This window comes from Dasypus novemcinctus, chromosome 6, assembly GCF_030445035.2.
Source record: "Dasypus novemcinctus isolate mDasNov1 chromosome 6, mDasNov1.1.hap2, whole genome shotgun sequence".
In the NCBI taxonomy this organism is placed as follows: Eukaryota; Metazoa; Chordata; class Mammalia; order Cingulata; family Dasypodidae; genus Dasypus; species Dasypus novemcinctus.
This window is the reverse complement of record NC_080678.1, coordinates 43,042,164-43,069,346: the sequence shown is the minus strand read 5'-3', so window position 1 is coordinate 43,069,346 and position 27,183 is coordinate 43,042,164. Positions and strand designations below refer to the sequence as shown.

Here is a 27,183-nt window from a genome sequence, read left to right as displayed (position 1 = left end):
TAATACATGATGTTTCTTGATCATTTCCCCTACACAGCATGCTAACTACCCAAGTTATAAGCAGACAAAAATCTTTCTAAATCTTCCCATTCTAAAAAAGACTACTAGAGTCTTCTGGTGAAGACTAGAAATGTAAAAGCATAAAAATATTTCCACTATTATCTGCCATGTAGCCAATGAATAGCTCACAGGGCTAGAGAGACCAGACCAGTAGACCTTACACATGGAAGACATTTACCAGGGCCCCCCAGGCACAAAAATGGGCTCCAACAGCCACCTTGGCTGGAAGGCCGCCATAAAACCAGGAACCAAAGATGGCACCAGAAGGTCCACTCCTAGCTCCTGGGCGCAAAGATTTTTGTTGGCTTTGCTCACTGCAGTTTCCCTAGTGCCCAGAGCCATGGCAGGGGCGGGGTGGCGTTCTAGTAGATGCTTAGAAAACAGATACCGATAAATTGATGAAAAGAGAATTTGCTCCAAATTGTATTTGTGGAAGTTTAGTGCCTAGACCAGGGCCAATTTATTTCCCAGTCATATTTCCTTCGCTTTGAAATGACGAAAACATTTTGAGAACATTAAATGGATGAATTTTTCAACACAGAGTAAGGCCTGTTCCCTGAAGCCATTTTGTCACTACTGCCCCCGCGCGGGAGGAAGGGTGAAAGTCCCTTCAGGGAAGGGCCCAGCCAGAGTCCCGGTCAGACAGGAAGGGGAAGGGAGAAAGCCCAGCTGCCTGAGGGCGGAGCAGGAGGTACTGTAGAAGCATCCAGAGAGGTGTGAGGGAGCCTGGCACATCAGGCTACAAGCCCACTTCCCACGGCAGCCGGAGGCGCCTGCAGGTCTGGGAGAAGCTGCCTGGTCCACCGCACACCGGGGCGACCTGACAGCACTGGTAGGGGACAGGAACCGGGGACCTGGGCCCAGGGGCGCGCTGAAGGCCCCACCCAGCCCCCAGCGAGGCACGTAGAGGCGCTGAGAAGGCCAGGGGACTGCAGAGGCCTGGGTGAAAAGGCACTTGGGTAGGATTTACACCCTGAGCCAAATGGCCAAGAGCGCAGGCCTCACCTGCAGGTGCCAGCAGGTCGGGACAACCAGAGAGCCTGAGGGGCATGTGAGGGCCCCGGGAACCCAGGTCAGAATGAAGGAATGTTGCTGGAGGAGGCCGTTAACGTAGGAAGGATTCTCGACCGGCAAGGAAGTTCATCCCTTCCTGGACGCCGTCCGCCTGTTGGGCAGCTGTTACCTCGCCGCCCATGCCCCATCATCCGCCATGCACTAAGCGAAGTTTCAAAAGCTGCCGACAGTTCCGGGAACAGCAGAGTCAAGTAGCAATGTCTGCCAGGGGCATGCAAGGGAAGAGGCAATCCTCACGGCACGTAGTTGCCAACCCTGCTTTTATCTTTAGGAAGGAAATCGGAAAGGGAAAAGAACCAGCAGTTTGCTCTTTCTAGAAACCCAAAAGAATAAACTGAAAAGTGATCCAAATTAAATAAGACACAGTAATAATATTTTAGGAAAAAATGGTGTATCAACAATAACCCCTCTAAAGTGTAGTCAAAAGAGCTCTCTGTGGTGGGGGAAATGCTGTATATCTGAGTTGTCCAATATGGAAGCTACTAACCACTGTGGTTATCGGGCACATGACATATGACTATTATGACTGAGGAACTGAATTTTAAATTTTATTTCATTTTAATTAATTTAAATTTAAATTGCTGCATGTGGCTGTAGCAGCTACCATACTGAACAACAAAACTCATATCACATTGTGAAAAGAAATTACATTTAAAATAGCAACACTACATATCTAGGAATGGTCTTGATGAGAAAAGTGTGATACCTATATTAAAACAATGTAAAACTTTCCTAAAAGATATAAAAAGTCACTCATAAATGGAGAGACATACTATGTTCTTGGATGCAGAAAACTGAAATTAAAATGTTAATTCTTCTCAAATGAATAAGTCTTAAACACATCTTCCAAAATCCAAATAATTTCTTATCCTTGACAAAATATTAAGAATGCCAATGAAAAATTTAAATGTTAAAGTTTATCAGGAGAATTAGGTGATGGAGAACTGGCCTCCTCAAACATCAAAATACTATAAAGCTATAACAATTCTACAACATAGACTAGTCTGGAGGTCCTAAATGGTCAAAGAAATTTAGACTTAATGAAGGAGACCTCATAAATTAGTGAGAAAATTGGAGGGCTAATAAATAATGTTGAGACAAATGGTTGACTATTTGAGAAAGAGTTAAGCTGGCTTTGAGCCACATATTACACACTAAAAGAAATTCCAAGCAAACAAAAAAATCTAAGAATTAGACCAACAAATTAGCTGAACAATATTTAGAGTCAAGTGAGCTAAGTCTATACCTTCAATATTGGGCATCTACTGAATTCTTAGCAGAGCAGAACATGGCCCACGGCAGCCTTCTAAGAAGACTCCCAAGGACTCACATCACCTGGGTGACTTTCTTCTTCTGGTACCTAAAATCTGGCTACTTTAGATGTGGCCCACAGAGCAACAGCATCAACATCACCTCGGAGCTTAATAGAAACAGAGAGTCTCAGGGTCCACCCCCAACCTGCTGAAACAGGACCCCCATGTTAACAAGAGCCCCAGGCGAACTGTGTGCACACGAGAGTTTGAGATACACCGACCTAAGGAACCAGAGACTTTGTCTTCCACACCCGTGCCCCTGGGGTCATGAGCTCCCCTCCACCTCCCTTATATTTGCCATGGCTTTCATGGAAAGGGCACGCATGGTCATTCTTCACAGAGAGTAGCACTTGAATGATGAGGCCATAGGAAGCACCTAAACTACACATCAGGGAAGCAGACTTGGCCCAATGGATAGGGCATCTGCCTACCACATGGGAGGTCCACGGCTCAAACCAGGGGCCTCCTTGACCCGTGTGGAGCTGGCCCATCCTCAGTGCTGATGCGCGCAAGGAGTGCAGTGCCACACGGGTGTCCCTGTGCAGGGGAGCCCCACGCACAAGGAATGAGCCCCGTAAGGAGAGCTGCCCAGCATGAAAGAAAGCGCAGCCTGCCCAGGAATAGCGCCACACATACGGAGAGGTGACACAACAAGATGACACAACAAAAAGAAACACAGATTCCCGGTGCTGCTGATAAGGATAGATGCGGTCACAGAAGAACACACAGCGAATGGACACAGACAGCAGACAACTGGGTGGGGGGGGAGGGAAGGGAGAGAAATAAAATTTTAAAAAAATTTTTAAAAGATACATTTCTAAAAAATAAATAAATAAATAAACTACACATCAATGAAAATGACCCCTTCTCCAGTCATGCCTGGCCCCACGGGAACCTCAACCTGCAGTGTAGGGAATTGCCACCAGGTAGTGGTGGTGCTGTGCTCTGAAGCTCTGGTTAATCACTTTCCCTTCAGGAATAGACTGTGAAATACAATAGAAGTGCGTTTCAGAAATCAAAATTACAGAACTTTACGAAGTATCAAGTACAAAGTTGTAAAGCTGTTACGTAATAAATGTGTACACACTACAGAAGAGGAGATCAACTTTAAAGTCATACTTTCTAATAATGTATAATCGGTGGCGAGCTGACCCTTCACAACTGGCTGGAGGGGAAGGGAATGCCCTGGTTTGTTGTGTTTGCTCATTTCCATGGTGTAAGGACTCCCACCGTACTGCTCTCAAGGTCATTGAACATGGAGTTGGGAAGAGACACAGCAAATCAGCTCACAAGCTGGTAAAAGCCAGCTCCAGCACACTGCTGTCTTAACAATAATAACCCTTAAAGTACCTCCTGGTTTCTAAAGTTATGTGTGTTCCCACCTGATTCCATGCGTGAGCCTGGCCTGCAAACTCACAGAGGAGACTGTACCCTGAGCCTCACACGGAGAGGCCCCTCACTACAGCCTCCCGAGACTTTCACGACGCAGGTCTCGCCCTGTTTTTCCCCCATCTCCAGCAGAGGCAGGCAGCCCTTGCCGTGTCCCAAGGACGGGGTCAAATGCCTTCTACACAGCTCTCACCAGCTCCATGAGGAGGCCATGCTTGTCCCCACCTTTTTAAAGATGAGCAAACAAAGGCCCAGAGAGGACATAGGTCTCAGCCAAGGTCACACAGCCAGGAAGAGGCTGCACAGTCTCCCTGATTCCAAAATCAGAGCCCTTATCCACCATGTCTGCTCTTCCCAAGGAAGTGAAGAAGAAATGCCGAGTTAAAAACCACTTTCTTTACTGCAAGATGTCTCAGGCCATTGTCCCTGGAATCTCTTCACGATAGCTCCTGAGTCTGCTGTCGTGAGGAACGTGCTTTGGAGACTGGGCACCGCTCAGCCATCTTCCAGGAATGAGGGATTCCTAGCTGGGAAGGGCCTAAAGGCCTTCAGGTCCAGCCCACCTCCTGAGGCTTGAGCAGCCTCTTGTCATGCCTCCAGGGACAGGGAGCTCATGCCCTCCCAAAACGCCCCCTTCATCTTTGAACGGTTCTCTCTGATTCTTCCAAATTTGGTGCTTTATTTGTGATCTCAGAACCAAAGCACGGGAGAGAAAGGCACCGATAACTCTTGGGCACCAGTGACATGCCAAGCTCTTTACCACGCTGGTAACCCTCACAATACACATCATCAGACCCATTTTTTGGATGAGGAAAGTAGACTCAGGGAGATTAGGCAACTTTCTCCAGGCCCCCTCGCAGTTCTAACTCATAACTGCTATGCGTCCTTGCCCCTCCGTGGGCCCACACTGCTCGGAAAGGAGGAGGATGTCAGGGGACAGAGTCGGGGAAGGCCTCCCAGAGGGGGAGACATCCGGGCAGGAAGATGGCATATGAGCAGAAGCTGGGTGCTGATCACACCAAGGCCCGAAGGTGAGAAAGGGCCAGGCACTGCCAGGGCAGGAGCAGGGGGAGCCTCGAGACAGGGCAGCCCGGGCTGAAGGGCGCCAGACCATGTGGACTGCTTCCCCAGGAAGGCATCGGAGAGCAAGGTGGGAAGGGAGGCAAAAAGAAGACTCAGACACAGGGGAACAGAATTCGGGGCTACCAGAGCACCTCAACAAATGGCGCAGTTGAACCAGCTCCGTCTTTCTCAAGATATGGCCCACAAACCACAGGCATGAGAAATCTCTGAGGAGAATGCCAATATACAGATTCCCAGGCTCTGGCCCAGATCTAGGAAAGCAGACTCTCCGGGGACAGGGCCCAGAATATGCATTAAATCCATGCTCCCCGTTCCGCCCACCCTGTGACCGATGTGCCCTGCAGTTTGAGAAGCAGTCGAGCAGATGATCTCGGAGGTGCCCTCAATACCACCATTTCATTTCACTACCATTTCTTTTAGAGAAGAGTACAGAATCCACCCGGGTCCGGCTGTTTGTCCATCCCAATAACAAGTTGCTCAGGAAGGATATTGCTAATGTCCCATGAGACAGCCACCAGAGATGAGCTAAGATCATTGGAGGCATTAAACACGGGGCATCGGAAGCATTGGAATTCCTCTCAGGAAACAGGCTGAGGTGGGGTGGGGGGGCCAGAGGCGGGAAGGTTACAAGGAAATGCTATCCAGAGACATGTTTAGTTCACTTCAAGTTTCCAGCAGAAGGATTTAGCAGGTTTAAAGCAGTTTTCTGTGAATCTTTGTCAAGGGAGTGTATGTACAAACAAACAGGGAGAGCTTTTTTTTTTTTTAGTAAAAAGTTAATCGGCTTAAAGTGTGCAACTAAATAAGCAAAGCTTACATTAAAGTGACCCACGGAGAAAGGACCCCATGGAAAGAAAGTTCTAGGAAATACAATATGGCCTCTATATTCTTTTGTAGTTCCACGCCATAAATATTCATGCGGCGGTGTTAATGGGGTCCACTGCTCTATGCAACCACAATAGTTTTTTTGTTTATTCTCAGGACCATGAACTTTGAAACCACGAACCTAAATTTCAGGACTCTGTATTCAGGCGCATTTGCAGAGCAGGAGGGGAGAGCTTCAGGCCCCGGGAGGACAGAGGAGAGGAAATGGGCAAGATGCGAATCGCCTCCTGGATCTTTTGGTTGAGATTAAAGGGTAAGATCTGTTTAGTATGAGAGGCCTCCTGTTTCCAGGGTCTCCAGCTGCTTCAACCTGGGGAAATGGCCTTTGAGAGGGACAGATGACTTGGATACTCAAGCATATGGCAGAGGGATGTAGGGAGTTGGAAATATTTTAATTGGATCATGCAAATTTGATGCAAATTTTACATTGAAGACATAAAAAGCTAATTTGAACCACAGAATTGTGAAAATGGAAAAAGTTTAAGGTCATCTAAGCAATCTCCTTGTTCCATGTGAGGAAACTGGAGTCCAGGAAGGTCAAACAACTTGCTCAAAGGTATGGCATCTAGAAGTCATGGCTGCTGACTCCGAATCAGTGCTCTACACCTATACCAAAGGTGGCAAAAATGAGACAAACATGTGCCTTTCCCCCACCCCCTCTCACTCTGGGGAGATAACCCTAACTGACCACGGCCCCACACTGAACCTGGACCCAGCCTCCAAATCCTTCTCAACACTGTGCTACAGAAGACCAGTATAAATAGTTAGGAAACAGCACATGAGTTGAGACTTACTTGGATATTTCTACACCACTCTGGCAATGTATCTACCACCCAACCGCTACAGCAAAGGGTTTTTTATTCAGAGCCATTTAAAACCTAAACTTTCAGACATGGGGTCTCAAAGTGCACACCAAAAGAGTAGCAGGACATGAGAGTCCAAGGACACCCATGTTTAACATCAGTCAGGACCTAGGAGAGCGCCACATATGCGCGGGTTCTCCAGGATAACTAGACTCTATTTCTTTACCGACCCTCTGTCAAGAAGTTCTGTCTAATGGTGATATGGTGTGCTAAAGCCCCCCACTATAACTGTAGAGACATCTACTTCTTCATTGTTTGCCTCGTGTATTTTGGCATACCCTGGTTAAGTGCATAAATTTCTATGATTGTTCTTTCTTCTTGAGAGATTACCCCTTTAATTAATATATAGCATTCTTCTTTGTCTCTTACAATAGTTTTGTATTGAAAGTCTATTTTGGGGAAGCAGATATGGCTCCAGTGATTGAGCTCCCACCTACCACATGGGAGGTCCCAGGTTCAGTTCCCAGGAACTCCTGGTCAAGGCAAGCTGACATGATGGCGGATGCAGTGAGCTGATGCAACAAGATGACTCAACAAAGAGACAGAACAAACCAGGGAGCTGAGGTGGCTCAAGAAATTGAGCATCTCCCTCCCATGTGGGAGGTCCCAGGTTCAGTTTCCAGTGCCTCCTAAACAGAAGTTGAGCAAACAGTTAGAACAAACAATGAAACAAAAAGTGGGGGGGGGGGGCATAAATAAATAAAATAAATCTAAAAAAAAAAGTAAAGTCTATTTGTCTATTTTGTCTGATATTAGTATAGCTATTTCCCACCTTTTTGGTTATTGCTTGCATGTAAAATTGTTTTCCAACCTTTCACTTGCAACCTCCTTACATCCCTGGGTTAAGGTGAGTTTCTTGTAGACAGCATATAGATGGATCATATTTCCTTAACCATTCTGTCAATCTGTGTCTTTTGATTGGAGAATTTAAGCCATTAACATTCAATGTTATTACTGTCAAGGCAGTACTTACATTAGTCACATTTTTTCTTTAGGTTTATATGTCATATTTTGTCTTTATTTCTATTTTCATCCTTTAAGAGATTTTTTTTTAAGGTTTATTTATTTCTCTCCCCTTTCCCCCTGCCCTGGTTGTCTGTTCTTTGTGTCTATTTGCTACATCTTCTTCTTTGTCCACTTCTGTTGCTGTCAGCGGTACAGGAATCTGTGTTTCTTTTTGCTGCATCATCTTGTTGTGTCAGCTCTCTGTGTGGGCAGTGCCATTCTTAGGCAGGCTGCACTTTCTTTCACGCTGGGCGGCTCTCCTTATGGGGCGCACTCCTTGCGTGTGGGGCTCCCCCACGCGGGGGACACCCCTGTGTGGCACGGCACTCCTTGCGCGCATCAGCACTGCATATAGGCCAGCTCCACATGGGTCAAGGAGGCCCAGGGTTTGAACTGCGGACCTCCCATGTGGTAGACAGATGCCCTAACCACTGGGCCAAGTCCACTTCCCTATTTTCATCCTTTTAGTTATTCTTACTAATAATCTTTCTTTCTACATTCTCCTCCAACCCTCTTCTCTCCTGTTTTTTCCTTTCAACCTGTAGAACTCCCTTCAGTATGTCTTGAAGGGAAGACATATCACTGATAAACTCTCTTAATTTCTGTTTATCTATGAATATTTTGAACTCTCCTTCATTTTTGAATGCCAGCTTTGCTAGACACAGAATTCTTGGCTGATGGTTTTTTTCTTTTAGCACTTTAACTATGTCATATCACTACTTTCTTGCCTCCATGGTTTCAGATGAGAAATCAGTGCTTAATCTTATTGAGATTCCCTTATATGTGATGAGTCTCTTTCCTCTTGCTGCTTTCAATGTTTTCTCTTTGTCTTCAGTGTTTGACAATTTCATAAACGTATGTCTCATGGTAGGCCTGTTAGGATTTATACTGTTTGGAGTGTGCTGTGATTCCTGGACATGTATGTACAATGCAAAAGAGTTAGCCATTATTTCCTCCAATACTCCTTCTGCCCCCTTTCCCTTCTCTCCTCCCTCTGGGATGCCTGTAATGTGTATGCTTGTGTGTTTCATGTTATCATTCAATTCTGACTCCCTACTGAATTTTTCTCTCTCTCTTTGTTCTACTATCTGTGCTATTTCAGATGTTTTACATTTGATGTCACTAATTCTTTCCTCTGCCTGTTCAAATATGCTGTTATGTGCTTCAGCATATTTTTAATTTCTTGCATTGTGCTGTTTATCACCATCAGATCTGTTATCATTTTATGTATGTTTACGATTTCTTCTGTATGTTCCCCCAGTGTCTTCTTAATAACCTTTATCTCTTCCTCACTTCATTAAGCTGATTCATGATATTTGCTAGGACATCCTTGATTAGCTGTTCCACATTCTGCATCTCCTCCTGATTTTCAGTTTTTTCATTAGTCTGGCCCATGTCTTCCTGTTTCTTAGTATGGCTTGTAATTGTTTGCTGGTGTCTCGACATCTGTTTATCTTGATGGGCTTATTTAGTTGGTTAGCTTCTCTTTCTACTCTAGGGTTTTATTTAATTTTGTTTTGTGTTAAGATCCCTCTTTGACACTTGGTTCCACCTATTCTACATCCTTGTAGTTGAACGTCTTCCCCCCAAAAAAATATTATGACCATAGAAAAGGAAAGAAAAAGAGAAAAAGAATAATAATTATAAAAAGATAGAAAAGGAACCATAGGGAAACAGACTTTGGCCCAGTGGTTAGGGCGTCCGTCTACCATATGGGAGGTCCGCGGTTCAAACCCCGGGCCTCCTTGACCCATGTGGAGCTGGCCATGCGCAGTGCTGATGCGCGCAAGGAGTGCCGTGCCACGCAAGGGTGTCCCCCGCGTGGGGGAGCCCCATGCGCAAGGAGTGCGCCCGTGAGGAAAGCCGCCCAGCGTGAAAAGAAAGAGCAGCCTGCCCAGGAATGGCGTCGCCCACACTTCCCATGCCACTGACGACAACAGAAGCGGACAAAGAAACAAGACACAGCAAATAGACACCGAGAACAGACAACCAGGGGAGGGGGGGAAATTAAATAAATAAATAAATCTTTAAAAAAAAAAAAGAAAAAAAGAAAAGGAACCATAAAAGAACCAGGAAAAAAAAATAAGTAATTAGAGTGAAAAATCATAAAAAATAAAAAGGAATAAGAAATTAAAAAGGTGGAATAAAAAAAAGAAACAGGAAAAAATAGAATAAAATAAGAGACAGGAATGATGAGAAGAAAGAAAATGAAGACTAAACAAGAAAAGGTTGAAGGAAAGCAAAGCAATGGAAGAGGGAAAAATGAAAGAAAGAGAGACATAAACAGGACAAAAAAGAGAAAAAAGAAGGAAAAGAAAAAACAAACAAGGGGAAAAAAACAAAACAGAAAAAACAGGCTTCCCTCTTGGGTCACTAGCAACCAGCTCAGGCTGCCAGTTAATCACCCGGCAGACCACTAACCACAGGTAAGCTACCCAGGTGTAGAGAAAAAATAAAAAATAACAAATAACAAATCAAAAAACCTAAAAAAACAATCTGTCTAAGTTCCTGTCAGGGCTCGTGGGCATCTGACAGCTCCTGGGTTACCCCTCCTAGCCCTCCTAGCCCTCAAGCGGGTTAGGATTTTTTTTAGCAGGTACGGGGGAATGAACCCAGGACCTTGTTCATGGGAAGCAGGCGCTCAACCGCTGGACTGCATCTGCTCAACTGGTGAGGCAGGCTTCTGAAGGCTGGTTGCCTGCCTGCCTGCCCTCTTTTCCCTCAGGCCAGTTGGGCTTCTGATGGTGTGCCTCTCTCCCAGGCTAAGTGCCTGTCAGCCCCCCGCTCCCTGACCCAGTTCCTCTCTCCCCAGGGCAGGCGGGGGCGACAGCCTGCTGATCAGCTCCCCACCCCCCTCCCTGGAGCCTCTTCAGGGCAGTCTGGCGTCTTTGTATATTTATTTATTTTTCTTTTCTGGTCTGCCTGTCCTATCTCCCCTCGCCCCTCCACCTCTCTTCCCAAGTTGGCTGGGTGCCAGTCCCACAAATGCTTTGCCCACAGCTCACCTCAAGAGACTGCTGGGCGTGGGGATACAGCCCTGGTGGGCCAGGGGCTTTCCTCGCTCTCGGAGCCAGCTGAGCGCTGTCTTCAGCCAAGTCACTTCCCTGGCTTTGCTCACCCTCTGGGCCAGCTGTGTGCTGGCTTGAGTGCCCCATCGCCTACGCTTCCCTTGCCCCCACCCCAGCTCCCTCTCCTACCGCCCCCGCAGGCCCGGGCTTCCCCTCTGCCAGCCAGGTAAACCTACCTACCTTCCCAGGTTCTGGACGGGGAGTGCCACCCGCCAGCCCCTGCTCCGCCATCTTGAATGTCCCAACTGAGCTCTGAACGCCGACTGCGCCTCAAGAGAACATCCAGCTTCTACCTAGGCTGGCTACATCCCCCTTTGCACCTTGCTCAAAGCGGGTGGAGCCTTCTGCCCCTCCTCCATGGCATATGACGTACCAATACCTCTCTGAGCCACGCCACAGCTTGGCTTTCCAAGCAGGACTCGCTTGGCTCATGAAATACCTACTCGGGTACTTTCCCAGAAAAACAAATTATCCACCAGATTGGTATAGACAGGCAGGTCATATCTGCAAGGCTATTTAAGTTTTACCAAATAGGTTTCATCTCATGGGCCAATCCCACTCAATCGCTATGTTTCTTTGAGCACTGAGAGATGACTTTGGCCCCACAGGGAAGAGAGCCATGACCAGTTAGTAGTGTCTGCCATTGGCATGGGGAAGGAATGGCATCATTTGTGCCCCTTATCTACCAACTACAAATGAATATTTTTAAAATGCTAAAATAATTTCAGTCCATGTAAATAAATATTTAAAGCAAGGCCTGAGTTATGATTACAGTTACTCATTTTTATACCTATTCTCCACCTTTCTCTGCTCTGCTCTGCTCTGCTCTTTGGCCAGGAAGGCACTGCGTGCTCCAGGTTCCCTTTCTCTCTGGCTTCTGGTTGTGTTCAGTCAGCAAGACACGCCGGCAGATCAGAGGGAAGAGAGAGGGAGACCGGCGTTTCCTCCTGCTTTGGTGCTGCATCTCTGGCAGCAGGTGCGTCCTCGTGTACCTCCTGTGCAGTTCATGGCTCTGGTAACACTGCTCTCTCCCCTTGTCTCTTCAGCCACAGGGATAGCAATGGCTTCCTATGCTTGCTAGTCTCTAGGTGTCTTAACCTCCTTGTTTGTTCCCTTAATCCTACCTTTGTAAGAAGTCCCTTCAGTAAGTTCTCTTCATTTGAAACGCCTGGGGTAAATTCTGTATCCTATTGGGACCCAGACTCAGGTGGCCTAAAAAAACCCTACCATTATTTCCTTAACTAAATAGGAAGAAGGGATTCTGACTGGTAGAGGGGATGACTTCTTTGGTCTAAGATGGCACTTTTCACTGCTTAATTTCAGCAAAATATGACTTACTGCTGTCTCATAACTGCTGTGTCCACACAGCCTAAGCTCACAGGAGCTTCACTTGTTATGGAGAGAACAGCGTAGTTTAGGTCTTAACGCCAGAAGCATCTTGGTCTGGGCTCTAATCTTACATCTTATGTGCCTGGTTCCCGGAGCAGGAACATCTCATAAGCCCTAATATCTCGACTGCAGGATGGTCTTTCACAGTGCCAAAAGGTGCCAGTGCAACTATGCAGAACTCGTTCTGGAGAAAAAGACTACAGACTTATAAGTAGTGCAGGGAGTGAAAAGATACACTCAGCAGAAAGTAAAGGAGACCTGGGATCTCCCTTCAGCTATGTCGAGAGCTAGCCATGGGACCCAGGACAAGTTACTGCCCCTCCTGGGCCCTCAGGGTTCTCATAGGAAACATGAGGAGCTTAAAATAGATAATCCCAAAGGTTTTTCCAGTTCAAACAGTCTACAAGGTTTTACCCTTTACAAGATCTTACCTTGTGTATGTGGTTAACGCTCAGTAACAGCAGTGAGCCTATCATATACTTTGATTAAATTACCTTCATAAAGATCCAGCAAGTTAAAGTTTATCCCATTGTGGCAGAGATTGCTTATTGTCCACCAATTTATGTTCTCTCTTCTTCCATAATAACAGAACCTCTGATTTTTAGTCTAGCTTTCCAGAAGAAAGAACACCCAGATGCCCACACAGCTGTCTGTGGCCATGTGATTAAGCTCTGGCCAATGAGATGAAAGAAGTGACAAATAGCATCTCCTGGGAAACTTCCTGTCACATATTCATTGTTCTCTCTCTCTCTCTCTTTTAATGTCTTCACCCACCCAGCTGTCTAGACCATGTTTGTGATGGTTGGAGCTCTGGCTACCATCTTGGACCATGAGGAGAAGAGCCTCAAGGGAGAATGGAATGACAAGCTGAAACCACCCAGGGAATGTCTGTCAATATCTGGAGATTTTTGGTTGCACAACTAGGTGGGAAGGGCTGCTATTGGCATCTAGTGGATAGAGGCCAAGGATGCTTCTACACATCCTATAATGCACAGGACAACCCCCACAGCAAATGTCAATAGCGCCAAAGATGAGAAACCTTGGGTAAACAGCTGGCTGATTCTGGTCTTCAGATCATTTGATTGCATGTGCCTAAAAGAACTATTCATCTAAGATGCCTGCTGGAGTGCCTGAAAGCAAAGAGCAGAGATCTCATGACACTTACAAAACCAATTAGATGACTATTTGAGGTCTTGCTATTTAATAAATATTTGAATGTGTGGCAGAATTTACACTGAATCTTAGTTTGTTTTAACATTCTGCATACTGGAAGACTTTTTGAAGGAGGGCCCCCATATCAGCCCTGAATTGCAGACCTCCAGACATTGGTGTGAGGAACAAATTTCTAGCTTGTTTAAGCCAGTGTTCTAGCTAAAAGTATATCGCTTCTCAATTCCAAATCTAACCTTCTTTGTCATGCTTTGTGATATGGAAACTGGACCCTGTAAAAATTTCTCCTTTGTCAGCTGGCACATTAGGATTTGTCAGCAGAGGGCATGGGAGGGATGCTACAAAAGGGAAGAAATATTCTTCCCGTTTCTAGTGGTCTCTTCTTTTCTGCTTCTACAGTGTGGCTGTCAGCAGTGTTCAGGAGACCCACCAGCACCAACGCTTCAGAGTTGTGCTGGCACTCCAGGGGGTGATTTCCCTTGTCCTGAACTTTGCCAACATTCAGATTCAGTGTGCCACAGCCACACTCTTTCCTGTGAGTTTGAATTTCAGCCTTGGGAGTGGGGGGGGTGGGGAGTCTGGGAACAGGTGGCCTCTTCCAAGTTTATTCCTTCCCTACTGGTTGCTCCCAACATCTGCTAGTCCTGAGTTATTACAGTTCTCTTGACTTTTTTTAGTAGTCACCCCCCTTTTGCTAGTTAATTATTCTTTATATTAAAATTTCTACTGATATGGTGTCCATCTCCTGACTGGACCCTGATGGAAACAATTTCCTTGGGACTGGTACTAGATTTGTAGCCTAATCTTAACTGACACAGTTGTACAATCATCTCCACGGCGGGGAGGACACAACGATATGGCACAGAATAAGCTTTGTTTTTTAAAAATCTTCTCTCTAAAAATTATGTTTGACAAATATGACAAAATAAGAGGTTGGGGTCCTTAGTGTTTAAAGAATTCTTACAAAATATTTAAAAATGAATATCCAATTAGGAAAGTATGGACTAAAGAAAAGTACATGAACAGGACATACAACCAGCAAAGGAAATACAAGTGGTCAAAGCATATTTTGAAAGGTTCAAAATCATTTAAAGAAGAAATATAAATTAAAATATAAATGCAAGTTGAAGAAATAGCTGGTTATTTTTCCTCCTACCAAACCAGCAAAGAGTTGAAGACACAAAACAAAACTAGACTACAAAGCATTTATATTGATTGGAGTGTAAAGGAGTTAAGACTTTGTGAAGGGCAATTTGAAAATGAGTATCAGAAGTCCTAAAATTATCTACACTTTTGACCCATCAATTCTACTCCTGGGAATTTATTCTAAGGTAGATGTACACAAAAATTTAGCTATAAGAATGACTCCAGCATCATTGTTTATAAAAGCAAAATATTGGGAAAATTTTATATGTTCAACGATGGGATTGGCTGAATAAATTATGATGCATTTATATAATGATATACAAAACAACTTTTAAATTGATATTGTACAAATGCATTTATTGCACAAGCATGCTTATTGTCAAAGAGAGAGGTCCACAGTATTAAACGAAAGTAAAAAACAAGGAGCTTTGAAGCAATATATATAGCATTTTCAGAGAAAAAAATCAGAAAAGCTTTACAAGCATGCATAGAAAAAGTCTGAAAAAATTTATGAGCAAAATGTCAAGAAAGATTATCTCTAGGCAGCAGACTTAGCCCAATGGTTAGGGCATCCATCCACCACATGGGAGGTCCGTGGTTCAAACCCCGGGCCTCCTTGACCCGTGTGGAGCTGGCCCGTGCGCAGTGCCGATGCGCGCAAGGAGTGCCCTGCCACGCAGGGGTGTCCCCCTCGTAGGCGAGCCCCATGCGCTAGGAGTGCGCCCTGTAAGGAGAGCCGCCCAGCGCGAAAGAAAGTGCAGCCTGCCCAGGAATGACACCGCACACACAAAGTGCTGACACAACAAGATGACACAACAAAAAAAAGAAACATAGATTCCCGTGCCTCCGACAACAATAGAAGCGGACAAAGAAGAAGACGCAGCAAATAGACACAGAGAACAGACAACCGGGGGGGGGGGGGAAGGGGGAAGGGGAGAGAAATAAATAAATAAATAAATAAATCTTAAAAAAAAAAAAAAAAGACTATCTCTAAGCAGTGGAATTACTGGAAATTTTTATTCTTCCTTGCATTCCGTATTTTCTAAATGGATGTGTGTTACCTATGAAATTAAGAAAAATGTTTTATGGCTTTGGAAAAAACCTCCCTTTCTTGCCCTTCTCAGAGGTACCCCAGTGCTTGTTGCACATGTCTGGAGGCACTCACTCCTGTTTCACCCAGGACCCTGAGGCACAGCTTGGGACCTCTCCCACATGCAGAACCATCATCTCCCTCCCATTTTCCTTTCCTCCCCATGCCCAGGGCCATGACCCAAGTCTGGCCATAATGATGCTCCCAGAGATCCCCACGCCTCCTGCTTCTACAGATCCTAAGAACCAAACGTCTTCATTATAACAACCCACTGCTCAAAACAAACAAACCAAAACATCAACAGCTCCCCTTCTTAAAGGACACATTTCAAATGCCTTAGCTTGACTTCACTTTTCCAAGCCCCTTTCAATCTCATCGCTACCACTCTGTCAAGCGAACCAGAGTAAACCCTCAACTCCAGACACACTCTAGGCATCCTGCCGCCCCGCCTTTACTCATGCTGTTTATTCTCCCTGTATGCCTTCCCCTGCATCCCAGCTTCTCCAAATTCCATCCATCCCTCCAGCCCCCCCTCAACAGGAAGGCTTCCTTGATTGTCTTCTGGTGACTGCTACCTTTTCCTAATCTCTAGGTACTTCATTTGCTTGTTTTGATTTGACAAATATTGGTTGGGGGTCACCATGTGCCAGGCACTGTGCTGATGACTGGGAAACCAAATCGTCTCATCTCTGCCCCATGGGGCTCATTGTCCAGTGTGGAGATAGACACTGAGCAAGTAATCACACTAATAAACATGCCCAGTTAGAGACTGTGAAAAGTGCTATGCAGGAAAACAAAGAGACGAGAGATATAACAGAAGGGACTTCATTCAGATTGGGGACTGGGAAGGCTTCATGGGGAAAATGATACCTGAGCCCTGAAGGATGAGTCAGAGTTGACCAGATGGAGAGTCTGGAGAAGACCTTTCCAGGCAGGAGGAAGAGCTTGGATGAGGCTAGAGCATGGTGGGCAAAGGGAGAGAGATGGCATGAGTTGGGGGACGGGCAGCAAGCAGAGCACACACAGCCTGCAGGCTGCGTCTCTTCCCAAGGGCAACGAGAAGCCACTAAAGGGCTGTAAGCAGGTCTGAGCACTCTGGCTGCAATGTGCCCAAAAACCTGGGGGAGTAAGAGAGGCAGCGGGGAGACTGGTTCAGCTCCAGGTGGAAGGTGGTGGGGCTTGGACAAAATGGTGGCAGTGGGAATGGAGAGAAGTGGATGGTCTTGAGATGGATTTTGGAAATGGAATTGGCAGGACTTGATTTTAAATATGTGAGAGGAGGAGGGGGAGAGAGATGTCCAGGATGGTGAGCAGGCTTCTGACTTAAGCACCTGCTAAAAATCTGACAGGGGCAACCATGAGGTGCAAGACTTAGTGAATCACGGTTGACTCTGAGCCAAGGAGGCGAGGATGCAAAACCAACGCTGGCTCAGCAGGGAGGAGAACTGACCAGGGAACTGAAGAAGAGTTGAGAAGGCAGCAAGCCTGAGGCTGCTCCCATGAAAAATTATCTCAAGCAGGACTCACATCCACTCAAGGCCAGTAACCCAGGTGGGAGGAAGGGGAAGAGGCTGGGTGCAAATTGCAGGATGAGCTGGGAGATAAGTGGCCCAGCTGGAGGAGCGGGCAAAGACTCAGGGCTGAATATCAACACTCAAGTGCCCATGCAGGCGAGCTTGAGAATATTTATTGGTAATTGACAGAAGTGGTTTGAGGGTGGCGTGATCACAGATAGGTCTGTAACCAATCAGCAGGAAAGCACGGTTCCTGTTGCTATGTTTGCATCCAGGCAGAATTGTATTAGGAGCAGTCTAAGAGGTGACCATGAGAAACCTTCTTATATGCATTTGGTTTATCTGTCATCCTCTCCCTGCTTCATGGATGAGAGAGAGTGAGCTGGAGCAATAAATTACCACTTGCCATGTGCTGTATATCCCAGGAGAAGTCTCTGCAGCCCTGAGAGGGCGAGATAAGCATCCACAGGCCACTGAGAGCCTGTGACTTACTGGGAAATTCTTAAATGGGGAACAGTATAGGAGGAATAATTATAGAAAGAGAACAAACAATAACCGTTTGCTTAACTCATGTTCACTGCGTCATTCAATCCTCTAACAAACCTATAATGACAGCTTTTAATATCATTCCTGTTTTCCAAATGAGGAAAATGAGGCTTGGAGAGGTTAGAAAACTTGATCAAAACCACACAGCTAGCAAGGTCAGAGGCAGGCTTCAAGCCACAGCTGCCAGATATCTAAAGATGTAGTAAACAGCAGGTGCCACGGCTTCTGCCCTAGAACGTGGTTAGCATCCAGGCTGTAACTCACCCAGAGCCTCTTGGGAAACACTGGCCACATCAGTCCTCTCCCTCTGGGGGGTAAGGAGAGTGCCTGGATCCATGGCCCTCAGCTGACCCAATGCCCACCCATCCCCAGGGTCTTTTGGAGGAGGGACAGGGGAAAGCATTCCAAAACCTTGTATTATTCATTATTCTTCCCTGTGCCTTGCAATGGAGAGTACTTTGAAGGCCAGCATTTTCCCTTCTTTGTTGGATTCCAAGCCAAGGCCAGAGAAGAAGGTAGGAAGGAGGTTGTGGGCTATGATGCACTAGGAGAACAAGAGCATAAACATGACCTTCAGATGGGGCAGCATGGAGGAGTGAGGAAAGGGGAGCAGCTCCACGAGGCCTCGTGGCAGATGCCATGAGGTAAACAGGGGAGAACAGCCTCTCCCTTGTGCAAGCCCCCAGACCATCCCTGTGAGACCCCAGACCATCCTGAGAGCCCCCAGACCATCCTGAGAGCCCCCAGTTCATTTTCTATGCATCTTCAAACCATCTTCTGGTCTCTTTGCGGCCCAGTGGAAGGAATAGAATGAAAGAGCTTTCTAAGCCATCAATGCGGCCCAAAACTCTAAGGAAACGCTGTAACCACTGTGAGTTAATATCACTGTTCTTCTTCTGGAAAACCTCTTCAAGACAAAGGTTTGGGGACCTGTTCAGATTGCTTGACCAGGTCTCCATGGGGGTAGAATGTGGGTCCAGATTCTGCTGGAGCTGTGTGGCACCTGGAGACGGTAAGAACGCCACTTGAGAAAGAGAAGGAGGCACCAGAAGCCGTGGACCCAGTGAAGGCTCCGACCACAGCCCCACTTGCACATGTCCAGGGTAGTCAGGGCTGCTTTTTGGTGGGGCCCGGGCACTGGGTTGGCTCTCAGGGCATGGAAATCCCCCAGTCTAAAACCATCCTCAGGGAAGCCAAGGAGATTCATGGCAGATTTTTAAAATTCTCTGCATGCAGAGCAGCTATTAGAATTGGCATCATTAGAAAACATAAAACATCACCTGGTTTTAGTTGTTTAGATACTTGGCTTCCTGCCACTTGGAAACCTTGTTGGATTTCTGTGGGCTGAAAATAAATACAGTAACTAATATTTATTGAGTGTTTACCACGTGCCAGGCACTAATCTAAGTGCTTGTCTATATCAATTCACATAACCATCACAAAAATCCTATAAGGTAGACATTAATATCTATGGTTATTTATTTATTTATTTAAAATTTCTCTCCCCTTCCCCGCCCCCCCTTGTCTGTTCTCTGTGTCTATTCGCTGTGTGTTCTTCTGTGTCCACTTCTATTCTTGCCAGCGGCACCGGGAATCTGTGTCTCTTTTTGTTGCGTCATCTTGCTACATCAACTCTCCATGTGTGCGGCGACACTCCTAGGCAGGCTGCACTTTCTCGCACTAGGCAGCTCTCCTTACGGGGCACACTCCTTGAGCATGGGGCTCCCCTACACGGGGGACACCCCTGCGTGGCACAGCACTCTTTGTGTGCATCAGCACTGCGCGTGGGCCAGCTCATCACACAAGTCAGGAGGCCTGGGGTTTGAACCCTGGATCTCCCATGTGTTAGGCAGATGCTCTATCCATTGAGCCAAATCCGCTTCCCTACTATCTATGTTTTATAGATGAAGAAACTGGGGCCCAGCATGGGTAAGTGGCTTTCTTGAGGCTCCACAACAGTAAGTGGCAGAGCCAGGATTTGAACCTGGCAGTTTGCTTCTAGAGCTTGAGCTTAACCCACAGGCTTTCGATTAGGAAGGGGAGCAGCACTGTCCATATGATTCAGTTGACTCTACATACTTTTTGAGCATAATAGGTTATTCAGGGCCACATAATTAGAGTAATAGTTCACATTTATTGAGTGCTAGATACCGAGTCGAGTGTCTTTTCATGCCTGCTCAAAAGATCTATTACCACATTCTGCAGATGGAGGAGATTGATACTTATAAAGGTCGAGGGACCCACTCAAGGTCTCACAGCTAGTAAGGGACAGAGCTGGAAAGGAAAACCTCAGCTTCCACCCAGAGCACCTTCCTGCTGAGGCCAGACCCTCCCCTGAGCTGGAAGCCTGCAGAGGGCAGGAACAAGGTCTGGTTGACCCTTAGGTCCTCAGCACCCAGTGCAGAGGCTGGCATGTGCCAAGCTGCCATACATCCACTGCCCCGCCCCTGCTCTCCCTTCACGGTGCTAGATGGAGTAACCCTCTCCACACAGAGACCTCCCTCAGGAAAGGGTGAGAGCTGCTGATCAATGCAAGACTGGGCAGGGTAAAAGAAAACGGTTCTTCTGATGTAAAACTGGGGGCCTTCCTTTGATGATGCTGTTCTGGACTTTCCTTTCTGCAGAACTTGGGCTGTGTTTACAGAGATGGCACAGAAAAGCCAAAGGAGACGCAAGGTCGGGCAGTAGCTTGGTTTCCCTATATGCAAAATAGAAACCATGGCGAAATAATGTTCTTGCTATCATTCAGCTCGTGGAGTATCCTCATTCAACAGGGGCCTGATGCCTCCCAGTATGAGTCCCGGCCACCCCTGGGACCTCTGGTTCTTTCTGGCATCTGATTGCCACTTATCCTATACTTTCTTGGTTGAGCTGAATTCTCAGCACAGACAGCCACCTAACTCATCCAATTGTTGTTCAGAAGCCAAGACAGTGAGTTTCCTCACATCCCCTCAGCTCAGCTCTGGGCAGATCCATGCATTGGCTGCAGGCGTCCCCACTTTTCTGCTTGAGAACTTTTCCTGAAGCTGTAGGAGCCCATTAAGTCTGCACGCGCAGATGCAGCCTGGACCTACAGGGAAGTAAATGCCTTGGGTAGTGTGGCAGATTGTATTTTCCAAAACTGGCTGCAACAATATCTCCCATTCCACTTGCTCTTTTAATAATGTGACTTTGACACTCCTCCCATGAAGAGATAGGTCTATGATTCCTCCCTTTGAAACTGGGAGGTTTGTGTCTGTACAGAAGTGACAGTTGCCTTCCAAGACAAGGTCATAAAAAGCAACGCAGCTTCTGCCTGGTTCCTTTGGGATGCTTGCACTTAGAATGCAGCTGCCATGCTATAAGGAAGCTTAAGTAGCCCACATGGAGAGACCACATGGAGAGGCCACCTGTAGATACTCTGGCTGACAGGCCATTTGAGGACCCAGCCAACAGCCAGCTTCAGCTGCCAGACATAAGAATGAATGAGCCTTTGGACGATTCTAGCACCCTACTGTCAAGCCACTCCAGCCTGCATATCTTCACAGCTGAGACCACAGACATTGTGGAGCAGAGACAAGCCACCCCTGCTGTGCTGTTCCCAAATTCCTTATGCACAGAACCAGGGGCATAACAAAATGGAGGTTGCTCCTCACTACTGACTTTGGGGTGGTTAATCACACAGAATAGAAACTGTAATAGGGAGAAAACAATGGAGGGCAGCAGCCCTTGGATAAATGCTCCAGCCTCCTGTTCTTTGGGCAGATTAATTCTAGGAGGCATTTGATAAGCTTCTCAGAGATCCCGGTGGATCAAGACCCCATTGCCTAAAGCAGTTACCACCATTACCTTCCCATTACTGAATTTCCTCTTCCCCTTATCACTTTCCCTGCTCCCTCACCCCTGCCTCCTGGGACCACCTTCCAAATAAACTATCTACACACAAGTCCTTGTGTAAAGTTCTGCTTTCAGAGGAATCTGACTGCAAAAAGAGCCTCATGACCACCCTCCAAGGCAAGCATTTGTTCCCATCCTCATTTTTGTAAATGAAATTGAGGCATAGAGAGGTGAACTGATTTGTGCAAGGCCATGAAGATTGTAAGAGGCAGGGTGGGAAAAGAACCCAGGTCTTTTGGCTCTGAATATAGCAAAAGAAATGTAGAAGAAGGCAGCTGGGCAGGAGAAGCCATCTGGAGCTTTGCAAAGGTTGCTCTCCAGGGTGGTATGTCTTATAATTTACTGTGGATTGAGTGCTGGTATCAGATGAAAAACAAAATGGCAGAGCTATGGATTGCCAGATAGGGACCACGTGCAGGGAGCCCCGTGCAAAACCAGCCCCATGTTGTCAGGGCTTCACAGATGCACTCCTACTCCACCACCATGTGATTGGAAAGCCATCCCTTCTAACAGCATCAGATATGATGCCTATTAGTACATTTGCATTTTACAGCTTAAAATCTGCCATGAAAGTCAGCATAAAGTCTACTTCTTCAACGTGTCTAAAAATTTTTGATTATAAAGTATTCTATATGTCTAAGCATTTTAATCTATTAAGAATCATCCCCATTTACCATGGACAAAACCAAGACACAGAGAAATTAGGTGACTTGCCCAGGTCACCCAGCTTGGGCATGGCTGTCTTGGGACACTACACTTGACGGATTGCTCAGCCCCTAAGAGGCTTGGCTAGAACCAGAGAGGGAACCACAGCACACTGAGCAGGAAAGAGCCAGGAACACAAGCTCAAAGAAGCGCAAGGTGTGAAGCGGGCCCAGGGCAAGATGGTGGGTGTGGACCAAGAGAACCAGGTCCCAGGCTGTGGGCATGTGACCCTAGCAAGTTCAGATAGAGAATGTGAGGCACATGGAGGAGGGGACTTGCCCAAGGTCACACAACTACTGAGAAGGCAAGAAGAGACCCAGGAGATCCAAGGGAGACCCAGAAGGAGGAGGTGAGAGGAGTTTTAGATTCAAATCCCAGAGGAAGGGCTAACAAGGAGAGCCTCTGGCTGGAGGAGTCAGGGTCTCAGATTTGACTGGGACAGAATGGCAGGCTGCTCTAAAGGTTTGGGTGAAAGAGGTAACCAGGAAACGCAGGGCCATTCCCCTCCTACCCTTACGCCACTCTCCTCAGCCTAGAGGCCTGGTCATTCATTGAGACTGGAATGCCCCAGGGGAACATCTTGCCCACCTCCCAGAAGGCTGCTCCCTCATTTCCCAGAGTGGGGCAGACCTAGCTGTTACCTTCCCCCCAGGCCTCCCTTTCCATCGCCCTCTTCTGGCCACTCTTAGCATCAGTGCAACTGGGAGAAGCCAATGTGTTGGGATCCTGGGATGGCTGTAAAGAATGCATAGAGCTGGCTAGAAACACTCCAGAGATCCTCTACCTTCCAGGACTGCTGGCTTCCATCCTGTTCTGTGAAGTCACAGAACAGGCATGTCCCTATTATCTGACTTTGACTTGGGTATCCTGGTCTCTCACTCCCAAATTACTGGAAAAAATGAGGCCCCACTGGGCAAACCTGCCCCAGGGTTATCCCCCAAGGCTGAGATGGGGAGCTGGGAGCTCTTGCAGACAGACCAACAGATTCACAGTGCCCAGAACACCTGCCACACCGCAGGCGCTTAACACATTCCTTAATAAATCATTGCCTCCCCAACGCCAAGCCTTAGCTGCCCACCTTGCTTCCTGGAGCCCCCAGCTTGCACCCAGCAGACTCCAGGACCTGACAGGTGCAGGGTGGTGACTGATCCATCCCCCGCCTCATTTTCCCAGATGCAGTTCCCTCTTTTCAGGGCAGGCCACCATTCCATGCTGCTCACAAGGACCCTTCTCCCGGTTGAGAGTAAGGTCCCATGAGGAGGAATATTCAGTCAGGGTACACTACCTGCTGGTCTTCTCTTGAATTGCCCAGGAACCAACTCTTCTGTCCACCTTCCAAACTCAGAAGCCCCACAAGGTAAAGCACTAGATGAATATTCTGGAGGAATCTTTCCTTACGGTCTGACTCAGTCCCTCAAGACCCTTTGATCTTCGACCTTCACCAGATTCTCAGGTCTCACAAAGCCCCCAAGGTCCTCCAGCCTCCTGGTAACCAGCCCTTCCCCAGGCTTCACCCAGATCTGACCCACCCAGATCCCAGAGCCACTGCAGTAACAGTAAAGAGTTGTGAGGCCATCAACATTATTCATGATTACATTTGCAGAGAATTTCCCCATCAATCATCTGGGTCATCCTGTAATTATTGTCCCCAATTTAGAGAGGAGGACACTGAAGCTGATAGAGCTCTGCAGAGTGAAGGAATAGTACCACTGCCCGGGGCATTCACACACACTTGGCGGGTGCACCCTGCCCCTCTGCAGATGGAGGCTGGGCTCCGTATTCTTTGCGCTCATCTCGGCGGGCTGCCGTGTGACACTGAGCCGGACAATGCCCAGAGATAAACACGACTCCCCGCGAGTCCCTGGTCACTGGCCAGGAAGGGCTCGGCCGGCCTCTGGGACCATTAAGCTCCCGGGAGAGGGTGAGGTGAGTGCTCCTATGTCCCAGTTGGGGCCTGCTCCCACTCATCCGCTCTCTCAGGAACATGCGCTCGGGCCTTTCTGGACTAACATCTCAAGGATTCTGGCTCGAATCAGCTTCCCCTCGGGACAAACGAGCCGGCTGGGGGCTCGTGGGAAGCCGGAGCTGCAGCGCCGGGTCTGCGATTTGCGCCAGAAAGACCCGCGCGTCCCGAGGCGCGGCTGGCTGACGGGATTAGAGCACCTGCTGGCTTCCATCTCCGCCCTCCCGGCGCGACCCCCAGGCCGCCACCACGCTGAGGGGACTACAGGGAAGTTTGCAGCAACTTGAGTCATGCACATTCTCCCTCGGCGCCCCTTTCCCATCCGCTACTGTAAAGCGTTTCTTTTTGTGAATTCTCTTCCCCAAAGCAACCACAAGATCTTGGGAAACTTTGTACGAAATTTAGAAGTGACGTGAAACCGGGGCCAGCCACTGCGCCCGGCCCGGGCTCGCCCTGACACCTGGCTGTCAGACGGCCCGGCCCCCGGCGCCCTCTCGCTGGGGCGGCCGCCCTGATTCGCGTGGGTAAAGCTCCCGCGGTCGCCGCCCGGGCCACGCCTCAAACCTGGGCCGGGACGCTCCAGGCTCGGAGTGGTATTTAAGCAGCTTCTCGGGGCACGGTTTTCCTGGGGGGCGCGGGGGCCTCGGGGAGGAGGAGGCCTGCCCCCACTTCCTCTGCATTTCAAAGGTAGTAAACTTCGGCCGGACTTCTCCGGCAGCAGCGGCGGCACCTACCGGCTTTGCACGGGTCGTGGTAGTGCTCCAGCTGCTGCTCCGCGCCCTCGTCGCCTTCCAGCGCCGAGTAGTCCGAGGCGGCGTCCGAGCGCTCCCCGGGCCCCCCGGCGTCGCGGGGCAGTGGCAGCAGCAGCAGCAGCAGCAGCAGCAGCAGCAGTGGCACCAGGGCCCCGAGCGCAGCCGCCCGAGCCATGGTTGCGAGGAGCTGGTGGGGGGCCGAGGGAGTCGCGTGCACGGGAAGCTCGGCCCGGGCAATGGACTGGGCACAGGGTCGGGTAGGACCCGGCTTGGCGGCTACGCGGGGCTGCCCGGCATGGTTCGGGCGCGGGGTGAGCAGAGCGCGGTGCCCACTGTCCAGGGCGGGACGCCCTAGAAGCCGCCACTCGGAGCCACTGGCCGGGTGGCCGAGGCTGCGGCTGCTGCGACTGTGGCGGTGGCGGCGGTGGCTGGAGCAGTGGCCGCTCCGCCCCTCTCCACCCGGGCTGGACCACACAGCCCTCGCTAGGGGCCCCGCGCAGCCAATCACTCGAGCGCCCGAGGCGAGGCCCCTCCCCTCCCCCGCACCTCCGCAACTTCGGAGCCAGGAGAGCCAAGCAAAGATGCCGAAGGCGAGGGCGCCGAGGCCGCGGCGCTCCCACCCAGCCCAGGTCGCCCTTCTTTGGGAGACAACCCGGCCTCCAAGTTCTCAAGAACGTTGCTCCTGAAGATCAACTTGTTTTATTCTAACTCTCTTTCCAACTCCCGGATGCACACGTGGACAAATGCAGGTAGCAGTGGTCAGAGCTCGGCGCGCAGGAGCAGGAGCGCGACGTGCGCGGTGCGCCTTGCTGCCGACTTGCTCGGTGTTTTCGGACAATCGTTCCTGTGCAGGGATGAAGGGAATCGTCTCTCAGGTCCCTTCAGCGCGGAAAAACCAAGGATTACTATTCTCAGCTTTTTCAACAGGCGGTTTGTGTCTTCACCTTGCAGTTCTTCATCCCCTCTTTCAGGTGTGAAGGGTGTTTGCCGAGGTGTCCACATAACCTAAGGTAGTGCCTGCTGACATGTAAGGAAGAATGATTTAAAATGACGGATTTCCCTTCTAGGAGACCCCATCCTTTAGTAAAATGATCTAAGATACTTCACGCAGACAAATGAACAAATAGCCTGTGCTATTTGTGTTAACTTAGGGACATGTTTTATTAAACAAGCCACTCACCATTAACTAGTAGTAAAAAATGACCAATTTACAAAGTTTGGTTATTTGTTGCCAATTAAAAACAAATGCCCAGCAATTTAGGAAAAAAAAATAGAAATTTGAAATGTACTATTGTGCCTTAAATGTAAAAATGGTAAGAACTGTTTTTACAATATTTAGACCTAAAAAGTATTATTACAGTTACACTTTTTAAAGACCTTTTTATGCAAGTAAAATTGTCCTAATCTAGAAAAATCTAGAAAAAACACTCCAACGTGTGGAGATTTTAGCATCACATCCAGGATAATCTTTTTCACTTAAAATGGAAGCAGAAAGATGGACTAAACATTCTCTTGGGTTTTCATGTGACTTCACTGGCTCAGAATAACTTACAGGGACCCCAGACTTGGTTGGATTTTATACACAACTCCGAATTTCTTGCATTATGGTCACCTGTCTTCTCATCTATTAACGAAGATAACACATCCTTCAAACCAGTAAATGCTTAAAAGGTAACCACAGGAAGGATACTGTTGGATATTTTATCCTGCTCTTAGAAATCCAAGTTGACCCTGCTTCATGCTACTTGAGTTTTCATCAAATGGGCACATACAGGATAGAGCCAGATTGAGCAAGATCTGGTTAGGAACTGGTAAGTGGAAAAGAAGGAATCCGGGGGGGGGGGGGGGGTGGCAGGGAGGGGGGAGATGAATGACACCAAATGGCAGAGAAGGCCAAGTGGCCAGCAAACAGGCAATAGGTGTGGAAGGGGGTTGAACAGCATTTCTGCCTGAATACTGGAAGGAGTCAAACCCAACGCCATAGTTCTCTGTATTCACCCCAGTGAAGGTCACCACCTGTCAGTAGACAAGTCCACAAAGTCAACATTTAAAAGGCCTAACAAACTTGTGACACTTCCAGGTCTCCAGATGAAACAAGGCAAACCACCAACTGGCTTCCTCATTAGCAGGGAATTCCTCTGGAAAATAGACATTAGAGGTGAGCTCTTGTGCAAGTACCAACGTTGTGAGCTTTTCTACTGCCTATACTCTCCACCTGAGAGAAGCTGCCAGGTCTTCTCACCAACTTCCTTTGTCCAAATATTTTGAAGACAATGGTGCTCCTGGATGAGC

At 48.0% G+C, this 27,183-nt stretch overlaps 1 protein-coding gene across 1 annotated transcript in view; it reads right to left on the bottom strand.

The window, feature by feature from the left end:
* TLL2 (tolloid like 2) overlaps window positions 1-25,293 on the bottom strand; it is a 148,858-nt gene extending 123,565 nt beyond the window's left edge. The window contains exon 1 of the mRNA XM_058298668.2: window positions 24,874-25,293. Within this exon, the coding sequence (XP_058154651.1) occupies window positions 24,874-25,066 (193 nt within the window). The 5' untranslated portion in view covers window positions 25,067-25,293. The remainder of the gene's footprint in view (window positions 1-24,873) is intronic.
* Between the last annotated feature and the right edge of the window lie 1,890 nt (window positions 25,294-27,183).